Source organism: Xiphophorus hellerii, chromosome 23, assembly GCF_003331165.1.
Source record: "Xiphophorus hellerii strain 12219 chromosome 23, Xiphophorus_hellerii-4.1, whole genome shotgun sequence".
Lineage (NCBI taxonomy): Eukaryota > Metazoa > Chordata > Actinopteri > Cyprinodontiformes > Poeciliidae > Xiphophorus > Xiphophorus hellerii.
The window spans coordinates 10,535,470-10,554,192 of record NC_045694.1 but is presented as its reverse complement, the minus strand read 5'-3'; the positions used below and the strand labels follow the sequence as shown (position 1 = coordinate 10,554,192).

General features: G+C 35.4%; 2 protein-coding genes across 2 annotated transcripts; both read right to left on the bottom strand.

The window, feature by feature from the left end:
* Positions 1-92: 92 nt before the first annotated feature.
* timm8a (translocase of inner mitochondrial membrane 8 homolog A (yeast)) lies at positions 93-3,440 on the bottom strand. The gene is made up of 2 exons (XM_032555460.1): positions 3,223-3,440; positions 93-720 (listed from the first exon to the last, which is right to left on the bottom strand). The coding sequence occupies exons 1-2, from the start codon at positions 3,331-3,333 to the stop codon at positions 559-561; spliced, it is 273 nt and encodes a 90-aa protein (XP_032411351.1). The 5' UTR covers positions 3,334-3,440; the 3' UTR covers positions 93-558.
* Positions 3,441-4,719: 1,279 nt separating this feature from the next.
* On the bottom strand, positions 4,720-17,589 carry btk (Bruton agammaglobulinemia tyrosine kinase). Its single transcript, XM_032555720.1, has 18 exons — positions 17,479-17,589; positions 13,971-14,129; positions 13,769-13,873; positions 11,171-11,252; positions 10,888-11,019; positions 10,731-10,792; positions 10,467-10,654; positions 10,139-10,201; positions 9,916-9,970; positions 9,749-9,828; positions 9,319-9,446; positions 7,810-7,881; positions 6,550-6,721; positions 6,233-6,452; positions 6,013-6,077; positions 5,803-5,921; positions 5,259-5,416; positions 4,720-5,172 (listed from the first exon to the last, which is right to left on the bottom strand). Exons 2-18 carry the CDS (start codon positions 14,109-14,111, stop codon positions 5,101-5,103), a joined length of 1,914 nt encoding a protein of 637 aa, XP_032411611.1. The 5' UTR covers positions 14,112-14,129; positions 17,479-17,589; the 3' UTR covers positions 4,720-5,100.
* Between the last annotated feature and the right edge of the window lie 1,134 nt (positions 17,590-18,723).

Here is an 18,723-nt window from a genome sequence, read left to right as displayed (position 1 = left end):
GCTCTACTTACGTCACAAAAGTCAGGGAATTTAGACAAGGTGTGCAGACTTCTTACATACATTGTACAAGCATTTTAAAAAGGATGCACATACTTATTTGGCATTTTGTTTATTGCATATTTACAGTCCAGTCTGTTAAGTACTGATCTCCAGTCAAGAGGTTGCAGGGTGATTTTACTGACATTGATTTTTGGTCCATGTATCTGAAAAACATCTCCTCATAATCAAACTTCACAGTCTGAACTTTCCACTTACATGAATTCAAAAAGCTGACAGTCAGCAACAAACCACCACCTCAGTATTTTTGCAACACTCATCTTCTTGTTGTCACAAAACACAACCCTAAACTTTTACCCAGGTCTGTACATGGTTTAGATGTCAGGCACTTGTTTCCAAGGTAACACTTGTTGTGGTTCTGTTTCCCAGCTGACTGGAATCTTCTTCACCTTACTGTACAGACAGCTGTACCGGGACCAAACAGCGTTCCCAGTAGGTGCAGACTGTGTTTTTTTTTTGTTTTTTCCACTTTTTTTTCTATCAAATTTCCAGTTACAGTTTTTAGTCCAACATTGTCTCGGAGAATCCTCCCCTGCTCTTCTGAGTCTGTTCCAGTCTGTTCAGGATGAACTGGCTGGTGTCTATAAATCGCTCCACGCAGTTAACGAAACAGACTTCAGTCCTGGAATCCAGCTTGGGTCCCGGTTTATCCATGCATTTTTCCTAAAGACACACACATAAACTATTAGAAGAAACATTTTCGAGACTGATTCACGTTAAACAGACAGAGGGAAATCCTTCACTCTATTATATTCTACTACAGGAAAGCCTAGTTTAGATTAAAGAGATAGGATGCACACACACACACACACACACATACATTTTACACACTATTTAAGCCAGGGATCTCCCCTGTAAAGCCCTCAGTTTAAAAATAAAACTTTTGGAGATGCAAATGTTAAAAGACCAACCAGGAAAAAATAACTTGTAATCTTTGATAAATATCTAATGTGTTGTCATTTGTACAGAATGTTTACTTTACTTCTATTTTATTTCTGAAAGAGAGAAAAAAATGAAACAGTCACAAAAAGTGGAAGGATACATATTTAGAAAAAGCACAAAGGTTTCAACTTAATAAGAAAAACAGACCAAAAACATTACTGATACTTTTTAGGCACATTCTGTTATGCTAAATTAATAAAAATCCCAAAAAAACACTTATTATATGTGTATTTGAAGATATTTTTCAGGTTTTTATTATTTTCATTCAGTGTTATTAGGAGTCATTGGGGAGAGTCATGTTTATGAATAGATTTTTATTTTTTAAAATAATTTAAGTACAAACATAAAACAAACAGTCTAATGAGCAATAAATTGACATATATTCAAAAGCATTTGTACCTACATTAGTTTGATAAACTGCAAAAGGTTTGATCAGTTTTATTTTAACATATCTACTACTACAAAATTGTTAAATTACATTCCAGATGCAGAGGATTACTAAAAATAAATTAAAACTCAAATATTAATACTTGTACACAGAAAAATGAATGCAATAAAAAATATTTGTCCTTCAAAGATATTTGATTCTATTACAAAAACAAAACTATTTTAGTGTGAATAAAAACTATTTCTGGAGTTAAGACAACTTAGCTCAATATTTTAAAGCGCACAAACAGGAAAAACAAAACATGGTCCAGATGAAACTTCTTATCCCTTTCACTGCCACCCAGAGGCCTACAGGTGTAAATACAACACACCTCAGGGAGACTTGTTGCGGCCAGTCGGCATTAAATTCGGTTAATGTGAAGACTAGAGTCTGTAGTGTGTGAGGGAAACCGACTCAACCTCATTCTCAACAAACAGGTTTGAATGCTTTGAGGCGGATGCGACAGTCCAGTACGTAAACCGGTCACCTAAGCAACCGCAAACAAGTTTAGAAGTAAAATTAAAAAAACAAACTACACAACTTCATGAACACACAACGCACTGAGTATAATGCTATCACTGAATAACAAACACAGTAATAAAAAACAAAACAGAAATTGATCCCCAGTCTTTAAATGGTAAAACAAACACCAGTCTGTTGGTGTAAACACCTATCAGTCAGGACAGTGAAAGTCCCAGCTTAAGATGCTTAAGAAAAGCCAATAATGCTGTTCACCTTTCTTATCTTCTGTTTATCCCTAATACGAAGAACAGGGTTTTAGATGATTTTATGGTCCTTGTCAGTGAGAAAGATTGTTAAGAGCATAAATTAAGTGGGGGTTTTTTCAGTTTGGGTAGATATTATGTAGGAGGCAACAATACTAAGCTTCAATAATAAAATAACTCAAATACTAGGTGAAAATGTGCAGCAAAACGATCAATAAAAAAAGAGCAGAAACTCCATTAAAAAGCTCAAACATAAGAGACTAAATTATATCTTATAAAAGTGCTTCAAAGATCGACTCTTTATAAAAATCAAGAAAATTTTGGGCAACCCCTTTATGAGACTGCTTACAACAGCACAGTGTCGTCAGTCCGAGGCTTCTTTAGCGACGCTGCAGCACAGCTTGCTACAGGAGATCCTTCCTAACCACAGCCATCAGCCTCTAAAACAACTCTGGAACCTTGGATGATATGAGTTTCAATATTTAATTTCCCTTTGGTATTAATAAAGTATTTCTGAATTGAATTGAAGCTTAACTATTGAAAAAGCGCGTGGCATTGGTTGAGTGACGCGTTTCAAATAAGCGTTTAGGACCAGCGGCGTTTTAAACTCCTTTTATTATACCTGCAGCTTGCGTCAAAAGAATCCTATGTTGTGATTCATATGCAAAATATTTACTTGTATTATGTCAATTAAATCAAAAAGTTTTGTATTTACGCTGTTTTTCTTGTTTTTAGTCAGCCGAGTTAGCAGCCTATATTTATTTTACAGTGGGAAAATAAATATAGCCAATCTTTTTAATTAAAGTCCACGCAGCGCAGACGGAAAGTAAATATGTGAAGATAAAACTAAGCTGAGAAGCGGCGTCTAAGTTTCCCGTATGTCTATAATGAACAATATGTTCAGCTATCAGTTTATTAGGAAATAGCATTTACTTTAGAAAATTGCATGTTTACAATAAGCACACCACGTAATCTGTCTACAGCTGCTCCAACTGCACGAGTCCCTGCTGTAAAGAAATTGATTTAAAAAAAATAAATAAATCAACATGCTGAACTGTACTCCTCTCTTACCCAGCAAACCTCAGTCATCTGATGCACCAGCTGCTGAAATCTCTGTTTCTGAGACTCGATTTCGATGAAATGTTGAAGCTGAGGGTCCGCTGAAGCTCCTTGACCGTCCATATCTTCTAAAAAACGTCGAAGTTCCGATATTTACTCTAATTATAAACGCCGGGAGGCTGTTTTTTGCTGACCTTCACGTGTGGAAATGAACAACGGGAAGCCGGAAGTCGTTCAGCCAATCACGAAGCGCGTTTTTGTAACAGAAGGTCACGTATACGTAACTTCATGAAGCCCCCCAAGTATTTTATAAAATGTACTTAAAAAACACGTTTTATTATATTATATTATATTATATTATATTATATTATATTATATTATATTATATTATATTTATAAAAGAAGACGTTCGGCACGTTTTAATCAGTCTTTCTTAGCCTGAAATTGCAACCACAGATGGATAGTAATTTGCTACATTTGCTTGAGTAAAGTTTTTTAAAAAAGGAGTAGTTTTAATGCATTGTTTTTTTACTTTCACTTAACTCTCTCCTAACAGGGTAAAGTAGAACACAGTGTTAATACTAACTTAATTCTGTAAGTATTAATTTCATATGTTCTATTTTGAAACAAATGGATTTAGAAAGGGTTTCCACCTTTTATTTTTTGTGATTTTGTAATCGAATTATTCCTTTCTGTTAAATTTTTCATTCTAGTTTTTAAATTATTAGATTTTGCACATAAATTTATATTTTTCTGTTTGTCTGATGACATTATTTTATATTACATGAGATGTTATGATTAGTTACTCAGTAATTGAGTAGCTTTTTACAGAATATTGTTTTACTCTTTCTTGAGTAATTCCTTGGACAGCTACCTTTTACTTTTACTTCGGCAAAAATATTCAAAGTAATGCTGCTCTTATTGAATTACAATTTTTGGTGGCTCTGTCCACCTATCACTGTTTGTTTAATGTTTTTTGTTTTCTGCACCTATCCACTCATCCTTCTAAAAACAAGCTTTTATGAAATGTAAGGCGGCCTTGCTGCATACATCAGACCTGCATTTCATGTATTTATATGTTTACGTTCACCTAACTTGTACTTTGCATGAATTTTTCAAAATCTAAGTCAGATAATTACTTATATCTTACAAGCTATGTTATAGATTAATATATAGAATACTGAACATATTAGTGCTGTTAAAATGGGGGGGACTTGGTGTATTTAAACTCTCTCTTTCTTTAAGAAACATAAAGTATGTATTAATTTTACTATTTATTGTATAGTATTTGAATGTTTATGCTTTTTGTGGTATTTTATTAGCTTTGTTAGAGGAAAGTAATGGATGGATAAAGGAGGAATGTTTTTTTTAAGATCAGTAATGCTTCCGGATATTTTGCTATGCTTTTTAAAAAAAAAAATTACCATCTGCTTTGTTTAAAAATGCTTGTGCAAATAGATTGAATATAAACTGAACATTGCTGATATTTGTATTTCATACATTTGCAAGCCCTTCTTACTTGGTGTTTATTTGTGCAACACATATTAGCTTACAAAGCTTATTTTCACATACAAAGGTGTTTGCAATGATTTCACAGAGTACAAGAAACAAAAAATATCATGTTTTAATTGAGCAACCTTCAGTATAATATATAAAAAAATCTAAATATGATTCATAGGACTGCATTTTTATTAATGTGATGTGAAAGCTGGTGACTAAAAGTGACATTTGCATTAAACCTATTCACATTCTAGATAAGCCTTTAAATGCTGCTCACTCCCACATTGAAGGTTTCAATTGTATTAATGATGCTTTGTCTTCAGGGACCCATGAGGAGCTATTCTCTGGGGATCAGAGAGGTTTTTTGTGCTACATAAATTATTCTCAGGTCTATTGGAGTTCATACAGCAAATCCTGGACAGTCAGTGCCAGCTCCTGAAAGGTGGGTCTCTCATCTGCTTTCTGTAAAACAAAGGCGAATATTGATTGTTAACCTTTTTCATTTCAGTATTTTCTGAGGCTCAGAGTGTGAGAGGAAAAGAGCTTACATCAGACCAACAGCTTGTCATGATGCTGTAGATCTTCTCATTGGCCAGCTGTGGACGGAAAAGGCGCAGGCCTCGGGACACCTGATCCACTATTTCCGTGTTGTTGAGGCGTTCATATGGAAGCTTCCCCAGAGTGTACACCTCCCACATTAAAACGCCTGATAAAGAACAAACAAAGAAATGTTTAAAGAGTTGAAAGAAACGATGCTTTACAAAAGTCTTGAGTCATTATCATTTGTCACCTCTTTCCAGGCTTTCTGAATGTCCACTAAAGTTTGTTGTCTGCTTAGTACCTGACAGTATTCAGACATCTTTTGTCTGTGGTTGTAAAATTACTTAATTCAGATGGAAAAGTAGCATATTGGCCTCAATGTTTTATGTTTAAACACTGCACAAGATACTGTCATAACCAGACACAAAGTCCATAGATAAAGTTTTCAAAATTAATAAACAGATAATAAAGTCACCTTTAAAGTTCAAAACTACCATACTTGTAATTTTACTGGCAGTCGATATGAAGAAATAAACAGCTGCGACTTCTCACCGTAGGCCCAGATGTCAGACTTGCTGCTGAATTTGCAGTAAAGCAGTACTTCTGGAGGCGACCAGCGAACTGGGAACTTTGAGCCTGCTGAGCTTGTGTACTCATCATCCAAAACATACCTAGGGGCATGGGAAAGGATTTTTAACACCACATTGTACACTCATGTGCTTATTTTATTTTTTTCATTTTGTTACACATTAAACGCTTTACCTTGACAGACCAAAGTCAGTCACTTTGACTGTGCCATTAGAATCTACTAGACAGTTCCTGGCAGCCTAAAGATAAAACAAACAACACATTGTGGATCAAGCATAATCATTAAACTTCTAGCCTTGTCATGTAATACCACACCACAGGTTATCCTGTCCCTATTTGGAATTGATTGAGATTTTTTGCTACTGTTTATTCATAGAATGTCCTTGTTGCTCACCAGGTCTCTGTGGATGTACTGCTGTACTTCAAGATAGGCCATGCCCTCTGATACGTCTTTACACATCTCAAGAAGCTGGACGGTTGTTGGGTGCTGCTTCAGGCCTTCTTTTAGGTATGTCAGGAGGCAGCCATTTGCAAGGAACTCAGTCACAATATAAATAGGTCTTTGTTTGGTGCAGACGCCGTACAGCTGCACCAAATTCTCATGGCGAAGCTTCCTTGTTTGAGCAAAATTAGGAGAAAGTTAAGTTTTTTTTTCAAAGCATGTATGGGGTATAGCTTTCCTCATTTGACACATAAGTTCTGTAGCCTTACATCATGATTTTGGCTTCTTCTATGAAATCATCCTCAGACATGGAGCCCTCTTTAATCATCTTAATGGCCACATCATGCTGGCCCTGCCACTTTCCATACTTCACCACTCCAAACTGGCCATTTCCCAGCTCTTTGATGAATGTTAGATCACGAGGGTCGATCTCCCAAACACCTGAAAAAAGTAAGATGCATTTCAGTGCTTGAAACTTGCCAGCAAAAGCTAAGAAGTAAAATTAACAAGCTTTATTTTTAGCTCCCTTGAAGAGATGTGTGAAAACAATGTGTCAGATTGACCAAATATATATGACAGTAATATACTGCATATGACAGATAAAGACAGTAGCAATAACTCCATTTAAAATATTTTCATATTTGTATCTTTTTATATCATGACAAACTAATACTGTAATATTAAACTCCCCAACATTTACTACCGTCAAATAGATTAGCAGCTAGCTAAACTACTAAGAAACATAACTCAACAGCAAACTGAAACACACAGCATCAAAAACATCACATTTTAGTTATTATTGGGGATGCTAACAATCATATTTAAATGTTTTGCTGTTACAGAGAACAGAAATAGAAGACGCAATACCTGAATGAAAAATGAATTTAAACTTATTCAAATATATTTTAGATAGCATTAGCTTTGGAGAGGGTAGCTGACAACTAAAACATTTCAGTGGTTTTTGATTTTAGCACTAATTATGTTTTCAATACGATGCCAAAAATTACTCCATCACTGAGGGTCAATACTTTCAGTTTTTTGTGGCATCTCACCTGAGTGAAAACATTCTAGTTCCGACTTAGAAAACAATTGGATTCTCTAGTTTTTTTTTGTTTTTTGTTTTGTGCTAACCAATGTTAGCAATTGGAGTATGTAACAATATATTTATCTCTGTTTTGTGTGTTCAAAAGTCTTGTCAAAAGTTTCTCATACCACATAGTGCCCTGGCGGCATCAGCCATTTTCACACTAGAACAATTTAGGAAACTCTATTTTAAAGCTCCTAAATATGAGAGACTAAATTGTGTCTTATAAAAGTGCTTCAGAAGTGGTTATATTTATTTTTAGAGTACAGAGAAAATTTAGTTTCAACACTTTTTAATTAGAAAAATATGTGTTGTCATACCTTCAGCTTTAAAACATTAGTTAGGGGAACTGCTATGTTTTGATAGAGAACAATAAATGCCTCGCCAGTCATGCGAGGTGAATTACTTGAAAGTTTGACTGATTATAGTTCAAATGTGCTCTTACCATAACCCAGTCCTGCTGTGGATGGAGGTTGTGCCCGATTGGATACAATGTACTTCAGTCTGCTGACCATACCTGGTGATTGGAAAAAACAAAACCACATTGGCAAGTTAAAAAGAACTGCATATAAATGTGCCTAAAGTCTGCTGATTTTCCTGTACAGCTTATCTTGAATCAGCATTTTTTATTTTCTGTATCTTATGACTAGGAAACCATCTCCATTATAAGACCTGAAGACAACTTTATGTTGGCCATGACCTATATAAATAAATTAAACTGATATAAAGAGAGTCTTTTTCAGCTAAAAAACATAACATCATGCTATGTATGTCAGTATCTAGTAAGAGTAATGCGCTTTAGCAAATTAAACCTGCAGCTGCACCTAGAGGGACTGTGGAACCAAGTTATAGATTATCGAGGTAAACAAATATGTTTGTATGAACATGCAGAATCGTAGGAGAGACATAATTTATGGTCATGTAAGCTTCCTCATTCTGCTGCCAAGTTCTAGTCTCAGTAATACTGACTATATTTTAGATTTATAGCAAAAATGTATAGCAAATTTAAAACTTATTTATAATTTCTGCAATGATTCTTTTACTGGTATACAACATCTTAAACTACATTAATATATAATTCTGCCAAAACTGATAGTTTTCTTGTCAATTAATTTTAAGAAAAAAATAAATTTTAGGTGTAAATAACCCATCTAATGAGATTTGGTATGAAAAAAACACAACCTCACATATCCTGTTTATCTACTTTAGACACTTGTGCCTTTTTAGGTTCAAGTACATCCTGTCAAATAAGATCTGATGAAATAATGTCATAGCAACACATTATATGACCTTGAGCCTTTCCACAGAAGAAAAATAAAAATAAGAAATGTAATAAACTTAACAAGAATTAAATTTAGAGATGCATAAAACTACTACATGTTTGATTCTCAAGACAGATGGAAATGGGCGTCACAGTTCTCAACAAATGTTTGGAGGTAAGTGAACCAAACCAGTTCTAGAGTTCTTTCTGTCAAAACATACTGTAGAATTGGCCAATTTTCTTATTATTGACTTCATAATTGTAGGTTAGTGGGTCAAATACAAAAAAAAATCTTCATTGTCTAATTTCTAGACAATCCTGCAAATTTTGTTTATCGATAAACCAACCAAGACCATATATGGTTGCACTTTGTTAGAGTTATGGCATTAAATGCATGCCTTGTGTTGCGTAAATGAGGAATGTCTTGTAATTCCTCCATTTGTTGTTAAAATCAAAAGTGCTACCACGTTCAGATTTTTGCAGCACATTTTTAAAACTATGATTGTTTGATTGTAATGAGAAAAAAAATCAGAACCAACAGGTAAGGCCACAAAATAAACCCTGAAATTAATCAGAAAAATCTTAATATTTCTAGTTTTTTTTTTATTTTTTGCAACGAATGTTAGGTAAGACTATGTGCAGCTTATAAAAGGAGTTATTTTGGCTGTCACAGTGACCAGATGTAGTATTGACCTGCTGCGTTGTGCTGGTGATAGTTGATCAGCTCTGGGATAGTGTTGAAATGATGCTTTTCTGCCAGGTAAAACTGGCTCTGCGGAGTTGTGCAGATGTTATAATGTCTGCAGCTTCCACCTGTTTCCCTGTAGAGAAAACGAGAATATCACATGAAGTCAGACAGGTCTTATTTATGTCTTATTTATGCAGCTAATATCTCCTCACTGTTACCCACAGTTGGCTTCCAACTGAGATGAACAAAAAAAATTGTTCTGCAGACAGATTAGCCCAAGTTTTGCATGAATAATTTACATCTCCATCCCTCTGTGGTCTGCAGTTTCCGCTTTCAGCACGCACAGTTCTTCTTTTCATAGGTTCATGCATGAGTGGAGCCAGGGGATGAACTATATAAATGACAGTAGTGTTTTAACCCAGTGAGGTTACTTACACGCCACTTTTGGTGAGCAGAGACACAGTGTATTTCCCGGCTTTGCTTGAGTCTCGTATCAGGAATCCTCCATCTTTGTTCTGAGAAGGGAAACACGTTTCATAATTTTAAAACTTCTTACAGTTAATATAAGGATGAACAAATAAATCAAGCAGTATTGTGTTTACCTCAGATTTTAAAAGCTGCTCTGCTTGACTCCGATTCATGTTTTTGCAGTACCAGCTGTAATAATCATAATCACTTTACTCTATTAGAAGAATGTACTATAAGTGATGGAGTTACACAATAAAGTTAAGATAATTCAAACAATTAAGATTACTCTTGAATAAAATAGAGACATGTACAATATCAAACACCAATTTGTTGGCAGAACACTTTTTTTTAACTCACTCAAATCTTTCAAGCCCTTTTTCTGCTTCCACCACATAATTACTTGGTATGTAGCCTTCTTTCCTGCAGAAAAAAAGATGTCCACAAAAGTGTCAAATCATCAAAAAATATGTCTTTTGGAAGCATAATGCATTTTATTTTTAAAGTTCAAAGTATTCAGATATTCTGAGGTTGTTCCTTTTTCTTTTTACTCATCGTGGTACAAATGGTTCCTATTTCATATTCTTATGGCCAAAAGGATGAAAACACTTAGGATTAATATATTTTTGTGTAAATCCATTACTGCACATCTGTGTTGTTTTGCTTTGCTGTGTTAAAGCTGTCTCACCCGTATTTGTCTCTAGCTTTCCACCAGTTGGCGTCGGACCTCTCCAGGATGGTGTACTCCTCGTCCTTCCTCAGCTCCAGGTCCTGGGGAGTCATTGGTACGTAATCGTACTCAGCTACTACAGTCATGCTTGCAGACTGTGCTGAAGGCTCAGGTGGTCCTGGAGGCAAAGGGCGACCAGGTTTTTCCTGAAACAATTTTAGGTTGTTGAGTAAATTCAGAACAAACTGGTCTGTAATATGAATCTAAATGAACTGGGCATACCTCTGTTGGGGTTGGGGGAAGTGGTTTTCTGGACATTCGTCGACTCGGTGAAGATTTAAAACCTATTTTTAATGATGATGATCAATGATTTAAAACTTCAAAAATTCATGTTTTGATTCAACTTCAAATTCAACCCTGACAGAAGTCTCACTCTTACCATTTTTAGCAGAACTTTCCAGAACTTTGCAGCCCATAGCTTGTTTAACTTCCTGCTGGCAGCAAAGCCACACCCCATCCACCCAGAAACAGGGATGATACTTCTGCATCACATCTTTGTTGAAGCGGACCACTATGAGCAACATTAGCACACATGAATTCATGCACAGCACATTTACATAAAAACAGCATTTGCATGAACATCCAACTCCTCTGTCACCCAAGATGTTGAGATAAGTTTATCAGATGAACACAACGTTGAAGGCTAAATCTGTTTTACTCACATTCTTTTAGCTTCTTTATCCACAATGCTCGGATGTCGTCAGTTTTTGCGAAGATGTACAACGGCCCTTCATCATAAATGATCTGTGGAAAAAAACAGAATCAATTAAAACTACTGTTCTCAAAATCTGCTTCCAGTACCAATAGCAGAACTTTGGGATGTTTTTAACAGTACCCTGAGGAAACAGGATATTTATAATTTTGAAAGGTTTAAAAAACTGTATTGGATGTCATTATATAAATATATCCTAGTCGCTATTTGTACTGGGTACCATTTACGTCTCACGCAATTCTAATTATCTTCCAGTGCCAAGTTCAAAAACCAGTAGTGCAACCCTTTCCAGACTGATATGTGTCATAATCTTTGTTTCTCAGCTGTTTTTTTTAGATAGGAGCATGATGTCTTGCTTTTTGACCCACTTCCTTTTGTCAGAGAGATTCTTGTTAAGTGAACAGAAATCATTCTGAATGTGACTTGTGAATTTGATGCCAGCTTTTCAAACAGGTTGTCAATCACATTTTTATTCCTAATCTAACAAGGGGAACAATTATATTTTTACGTATGATCAGGTTGGTTTGGATAACTGCTTCCCTTCATAGATGTAATTATTATTTATTCAGTTTGATAAGGTGTCATAATAAGAGTCAAGCGGTGCAACCTGGATCAGAACCAAAAGAGTGTAATATAGATTATTTACAAACATTATATGTTTGATTTGAGCATTTTTTGATATTGCGATGAAAGTCATAAAATCAATAGCTACAACGAAAGTAATTTCTAATGGCATAAGAGCATGGATATGAACTGGTTTGGTTATGGATATGAAATGGAAATAGGAAATTGACAAAATGGTGGTGATTGGGCACGAAAGAGTGGCAAAACCTGTAGAAACACGTTTATTGAAAAAAGTGGTATGCTAGACTGACTTAATGAGATGCATATCGACAGAAGTGGAAAGAAACATGTCATTCTTATATAGATATCACAATGTTTTATATTAAGGCAGCCATCTTAGATTTTGATGTACGGGTGGATGAGATTTCCCATTCAGCCCTTCCAGGTCCTAGATGAAATTTTGAACTTCTATGGATTTGTCTGTACCTTTTTCCAACTTCAAAACAAGACATTTTTTCATGTGAGTAAATATAAAACAAATAGTTAAACCACATCCTTCAACCAGCCATGCAGTATCAACTACTAAGTTCTCTCTCTCTCTCTCTTTATTGTTGAGACATACAGGAACCTGAAAGAGTCCGAGTCCTCCTGCAATGTTTTGTTCTTCAAGTAATACCATCTTTACATACTTTCTAAAACTGTTGCACTAGGAAATAAAATAAACAATGAATAAATGTTTCGTTTTGACAGTGCCTTTCACAGACATAGTTATAAAGTACAGTGCAAAATCAGATATGCTGGAAACACTTACAAAAATTTGGTTTTGTAAACAGAAATACGAGACTGAAGGTAATATTTTAATGTGAATTTTGAGTTTAGCAGGTTGGCTAGATACAACTGGATATGTATTATCACATACTGTATGGCAGACTGTCACAAGAAATAGCTGCTGTTTTTTTATGACTTGAAAAAAAAAAGAAAAGCTTTGTCTCTTCCGGCAAGTCGAATAAATGGGATTATACAATTAACAATAGTTTCAAGTTCAGTGGATTCAACAACTAAAACTAAACTAACTAACTAAAAGAAGCAAGATTGTGATATAGATTTTAATTTTAAGTTCAGAGTTTAATTAGTTTTAAGTACTGAACGCTGGACTTTGTAGCTGTATTAAAGAAATCAATTGCTTGGCTGATGTTCAAGTATATTTTAGACTAACAATCATTGTTTCTATTTTACTTAAACTTAAAAATATATATTATTATCAGCCAGCCATATTTTATTTATTTTAGGCAGTTAAAATCTGAGTGATGCCTGCTAAAAGTACAGAAAATGAAAATATTTCTGCTCCAAGTATTGATCCTTGAGGAATCCCACAGTTTGAAGAAACTTTCATGAGTCACAATTTACCTTCTAAATTGTGATTGTAAATGTTTTTTCTTTCGAAATAGTTTTTTGAAACTTGGGACATTTTAAACATGGCATTGCAAAGTTATACACAAATTCTTACATTTTTACTTTTTTCTTAACAAATACAATTTGTCAGTTAAATCAAACTAAAAGAAGATAAGAGCAGGACATTTAAAAAAAATTGATTTTTAAATACATTTTTTTAGAGAATCTTTCTAATTTGCTTTACTTCTCAGGTGAGTTATTAACAGGATAAACTTTTTGATTTCCCTGATGGCTCATGGTACTTTCTTACTTTCATTACTTAAAAAGTGGCACCTGGACTGCTTCTGAAAGCCCCTTGTTATCTGAAAAAGTTTCACTTCTTAAGAATGGACTTTCACAAACTCAGACACTTGCAGTTTTAGTTTGAAAAGAAAAAAACAAGTTAAAATGGTTTGTTGTGATGCATCTTGAATGCAGCTGATTATAACGTGGTGATAATTCAACAGTTTTAAGCTTGAAGAAGTTAAAAATTAAACCAAGTGAACTTTATATTTTAGTTTATTTCTGAAGAGTATGTTGAGAAAAGATCTACCTGGAATGCATACATGCGCTCCTGTGGGGCGTTGGGTTCTGGTTGGACCGTCTCCACACACTTAATCTTCTCTATGTCCACCGCCCCTTTTAAACCTTTCCGCTTCTGCTCAACAAATGGCAGAAGAAAAAAAAGAATTCAGACTTAAGGTTACCACCCAAAATAATCTTAAATGTGGCTCAGTTTGTCTTCAGGTACACACCCCTTTCTCAGAGTCAAAATCATAGTAGGCTATTTTTTCCTGGGTGAGAATGAACCACCTCTCCTTGTAGTTTAGAGGAGAGGTCTTCTTCTTCTGCTGAGATCGTTTGATGAAGATTTCTTCCATTAGACTGTCTGACATGATTCAGTTTCGCTTAATCTGCAAAGAAACAAGTGATCGATAGTTAATCATTTTATGGTAGCAGAATGGAGTGAAACAGTAACTTAACTGCCGTCTCTTTTTGTGTTGTAAGTCACACCCTTCACCACTGGGTCTTATGTTTCTAATTCAGCTGTTCAAGTTCCTTCCACTGAATGTTTGAGTGCCTACTCTCTTTTCGCAGTCACAGCAATGCTGCTATAACAGATTATAGATTTGCAAAGCAAGGAAGAGTCTTTCATCATGACTGCATATCAGTGACTGATTAAAAGTTAGTTTGCATAAACTCTGCATTTCGTGCAAGCAGCTCCCTTTGTTTCCAGCATTTCCCCCTTTGGCATATCTGTTTTCCTCAGCTGTGACAATATGGCAGAGATGTAAAATATGACTTACTTTTGGGAATTTGTAATCTAAACCCCCCAAAATAAATAGCCTATGGTTGCTTTAGTAATTTCATTTGCGAATCAGAAATTAGTGATGAAGATCAAACAAATAAAAAAGTGTTTGTTTGATTTTCCTTAGCTTGTGCTAGTGAACCGTATACTTCTAGTCGTGACATCAGTGCCCATTTATAATAGGGAGGAAGGTTTTGGTCTTTTTTAATTTGAAGTCATCATGATTTTAGAAATGTTCTTGTTCACCTACGTTGATTTTGTGGCAAAAACCTACGTGAAACAGCATGTTTGAGGTGCAGAGAAAGAAAGAAAGAACATTTTGTTATCAGATTTTCTCATTAGAATGCCGTAATACAAAAGCACTGTTGTCTTGCACTAAGAAGGTCCTGGGTTTTATGGTCTTTCTGTATGAAGTTTGCATATTTTCCTCATACATGCCTGGGTTTTCTTTGGATCTTCCTCCAAAAAACATGACTGTTAGGTTAATTTGTCTCTCCAAATTGCCCTTAGGTATGTGTATGAGTGTGGTTGTCTGTCCTGTTTGTCTCTGTGTTGTCTTGTGATGGACTGGACAAACAGAAAGTTGTATTTCAAATGTAAAGTAATACAAGCATTTTATAACTAATAGACACAAAAAAACTGGCCTGTTTTCTCATATTCTGCCACCATCCACCCTTCAGTTTGCACAAAGTTGAGAGTTATTGACAGAATGGGACAAACAAATAGGACAGGGGAAAAAATGCCTCCGACTGTCATGAAAAGCAATGGCTGCTAGGAATTAGATAAAAGATGGGTCATTTTACACTTTTTTTATTTGTATGCAATCTTTTTGATTTGTTTGCTTCTCACTCCTGGTCCTTTGTTTTCCTGTTAAGTATTTTGAATTACCCAGAGTGCAAATGGTGCTATGTAAGTAAACTTCCTTTATGTTTCTGTGTTGTTTTAAACATGATAAGAAAATCATACCAAATTTAAATGTCTGCTTATCTGTTTCTCACTAGAAAAAAAAAACAAAAACAAAATCAAATGAGCTCGTACTTCAAATTAGGAACATCAGATTCAAAGATCCAGAACTTGATCGCACGAAGGTTCTCGGAGTTTGGAGAAACATGAAACGTGTTCACCTGGATTACCTCGTATAAAGTATCATAAAGCAACCTTTCTTTGACACACATTTATTGCGATGTATAATAAACAGATTAAAGATACACAGGCAAATTAACCAGGGTGTCATTTAAGTTTATGGCAGCTGTGTTGTATCTGTTTTTTGCCACCTTGCAACACAGAAACTGAAAGTTTCACCTCCAAAACCAGAAATGCTAACTTGTTAGGTTACAGGCAAGCTTCTGATATATACTTTATAAGAAGAGCTTATAGAAATAACACTTTTATATTACAGAAAAAATATAAAATATTGTTTAAAGTAACCTAATTTTGGGTTACTTGTTATAAAATTGTTTTTATTGTGACTCAATAATTTATCTAAATGTAATAAATGTTCTGCTAATGGCTGAGTCTGTGTGTTGTAAAGATTGCTTTGGATGAAACCGTTGCAGAACCAGAGGTGGTACCGCATCCACAGACCTCTTCTCTCTTGAAACACAGTAAGTGTCTCATGGTGGAAGGCGGTTCAACGGTGCCAGCCTCCGGTTTTCATCACACAGCTGAAAGCTCACAGTGAGTGAGTCTCTGTCAGATGTGTTTGCAGTTCAGTCTAAACCTATTTTGGGCCTGTGAGCACTTCCTTCTATCATCTGAACTGGAACCGTAACTCTACAAGAGGCTTCAGTCACTCCCTGCTATCACCAGGACGGTGACATTTCTTAACGCAGCAGCGACAACACTCGTTAGCCTTGTTTGTGCCGTCATAGTCGGAGAGTGATGTTCCCCATTCTGAGAAACATTGTTTACCCATTCCTCATTCGCCACCACCATTGTTTTTTCACATCACTTACCCTGCAGCTCAGATAATCTGATTCTGGTCCATTTGCTCTATAGCATTTTAACATTTTAAACCATAAATTATAATTTGATATACACCATTGCTACCAAAAAAGGTACTTATTTTTGTCTTTTTTAAAGAGAGTTGACTCATGGTGGCTGACACAGGCAAACTAAAGAGGGAAGTTGCATCAGGGTTACACTGAAATATGAAGGGAGAAGAAACCCAATACCCTGCAGCACTTCTACCTGACAAAACGGTAATTTGCACAATTTAAATACACGATGTGAGTCTGTAGACCTTGTCAAAGTTAATACCATACATGTTCACATTCTTTTCAAATAAAACACATTGCATTGGCAGTTTTAGCTCAATGTCTTACACGTTTTTTGTTTTTTTATGTGGTCACGAGGAATTAGCGTGTAGGAAACAATCCTACAGGCTAATTCAAACTTATTTCAAACTTTGAAAGTTTGAAATAAATAATAATAAATGCCAGGAAACATAGCCAAAGCTTAAAACACTTTAAACAGGAATGTCCCAAGATGCCCTCTTCCCTGCTGTTTCCTTACAGATAAGTACATTAGAAAAAAATTCCCAGTGAGCAAATATAGAAGAGACAAAAATGCTTTCAGCCACCAGTTTAAGCTTGAGTTGATCTGTGAAATATCTTCTTCTGGAAATGTTACTCTTGGCAGAATTGAACTTAAGTCTCTAACCACATGAAACTATCTGATCAGCTTAATCTCTTTATTCATCTTCTGATGTAGCTGTATGAACATGCATTTCACAAACATAAGATACCGAAATAATTATTCTAGAATGCGCTTCAGCAGTTTTAGTGCGAACTATTTTAAAATTTGCATATAAACGTACGAGTTTCAGGGCTAGTTAAATACACAATCAGCTGTATCTTCAGACCTCTTGAGAATACACACCTTTTTAAACCAGAAATGGCTGAAAATACAGACTGACCTCACAGCACAGTGTTTTAATCAGTGTGGTCACTTACCCCTGCACCTGAAAACACCAAAGCATCAGACAAACACAGCGCACCTAAAAACTGTGACATGAAGCTTCTGCTTGCTCTTCATAAAATGTGTGATAGTCTGTGATGCAAGAAGTTAAAACACACCCACAGAGAGGAATCGGCTCAGCTTACTTCCTCTTTTTCTTCCTGCTCATTTTCATATCAGCCTTCTGGACAGTTTTGGTGATAAGTTTGAGGCGGGTTAAACATTATTCAGAGCCCCATATTTAGCTGCAGGGTGTAGTAGCACTTTTGGCTGACAAGTTTTCTTGTTCAGTCCGATGACAATTTGAAACTGTTTAGAGAGGAAGAAATAAAAACGTAATGATCACTTTTACTGGTGACAGAGAGTGTGGTCTTTAGGGAAACAAGCAAGCATGTTGTTTACTTGTGTTAAATTATGAGGATGGAGCAAAACCATTTCAGTATAAGTAACAGTTTGGATGGAAAGATATTCATAAAAATTAACAACAAACTGGTTAAAGTACGGTGGCTGTAACAATTATTCACCCTCTTGGATGTTTTACTCCTTTTTATTGCTTTCACATATCAATCATATTCAACAAAATTTGTCTTATTTTGACCAAAAAAATCCTTAAATGTAAAAGTGAAAACTAATTTCTACAAATAACAATCATTAAATAAAAATATAAAATAAAAAATAATAATAATAACCCTAACCGCTTTAAAGTGTCTGACCTAATTCAGCAGGTATCCAGCCAATTGGTTGTAGTGCTCTCACATTGCGTGGCCTCGAAACTATCTGAGATCAATGACTGTGTTTCAAGTGATTCTATTTTAAATACACCCGTGTCTGAAAGGTTCCTTCACTGGTTAATCAGTATTACTGGCTACAAAATGAAGACTGAAGATCACTTCAAGCAAATTAGAGAAAAGGTTATTGAAAAGTAAAAGTCAGGGGATGGACACAAAAGAAAGTTTCTAAAGCCCCAAACATCCCCAAGAGTTCAGGTAAATCTACGATCAAAAAAATGGAAGCAAAATGGCATAAATATGTGTGTGTGTGGGTGTGTGTGTGCGTGGGGGTAGGTGTGTGTGTGGGGGGGGTGTGCAAGAAGGAGACTATAGTGAAAGAGGACATCAGGTTACCATGATTATGCTGATGGAGTTACTGGATTCAGCAGTGGAGATGGGAGAGACTAAATCATTAGTTTACTGTCTACACTAAAATGTAACACACTGCTTAACATAGTCATTGGGGTATCT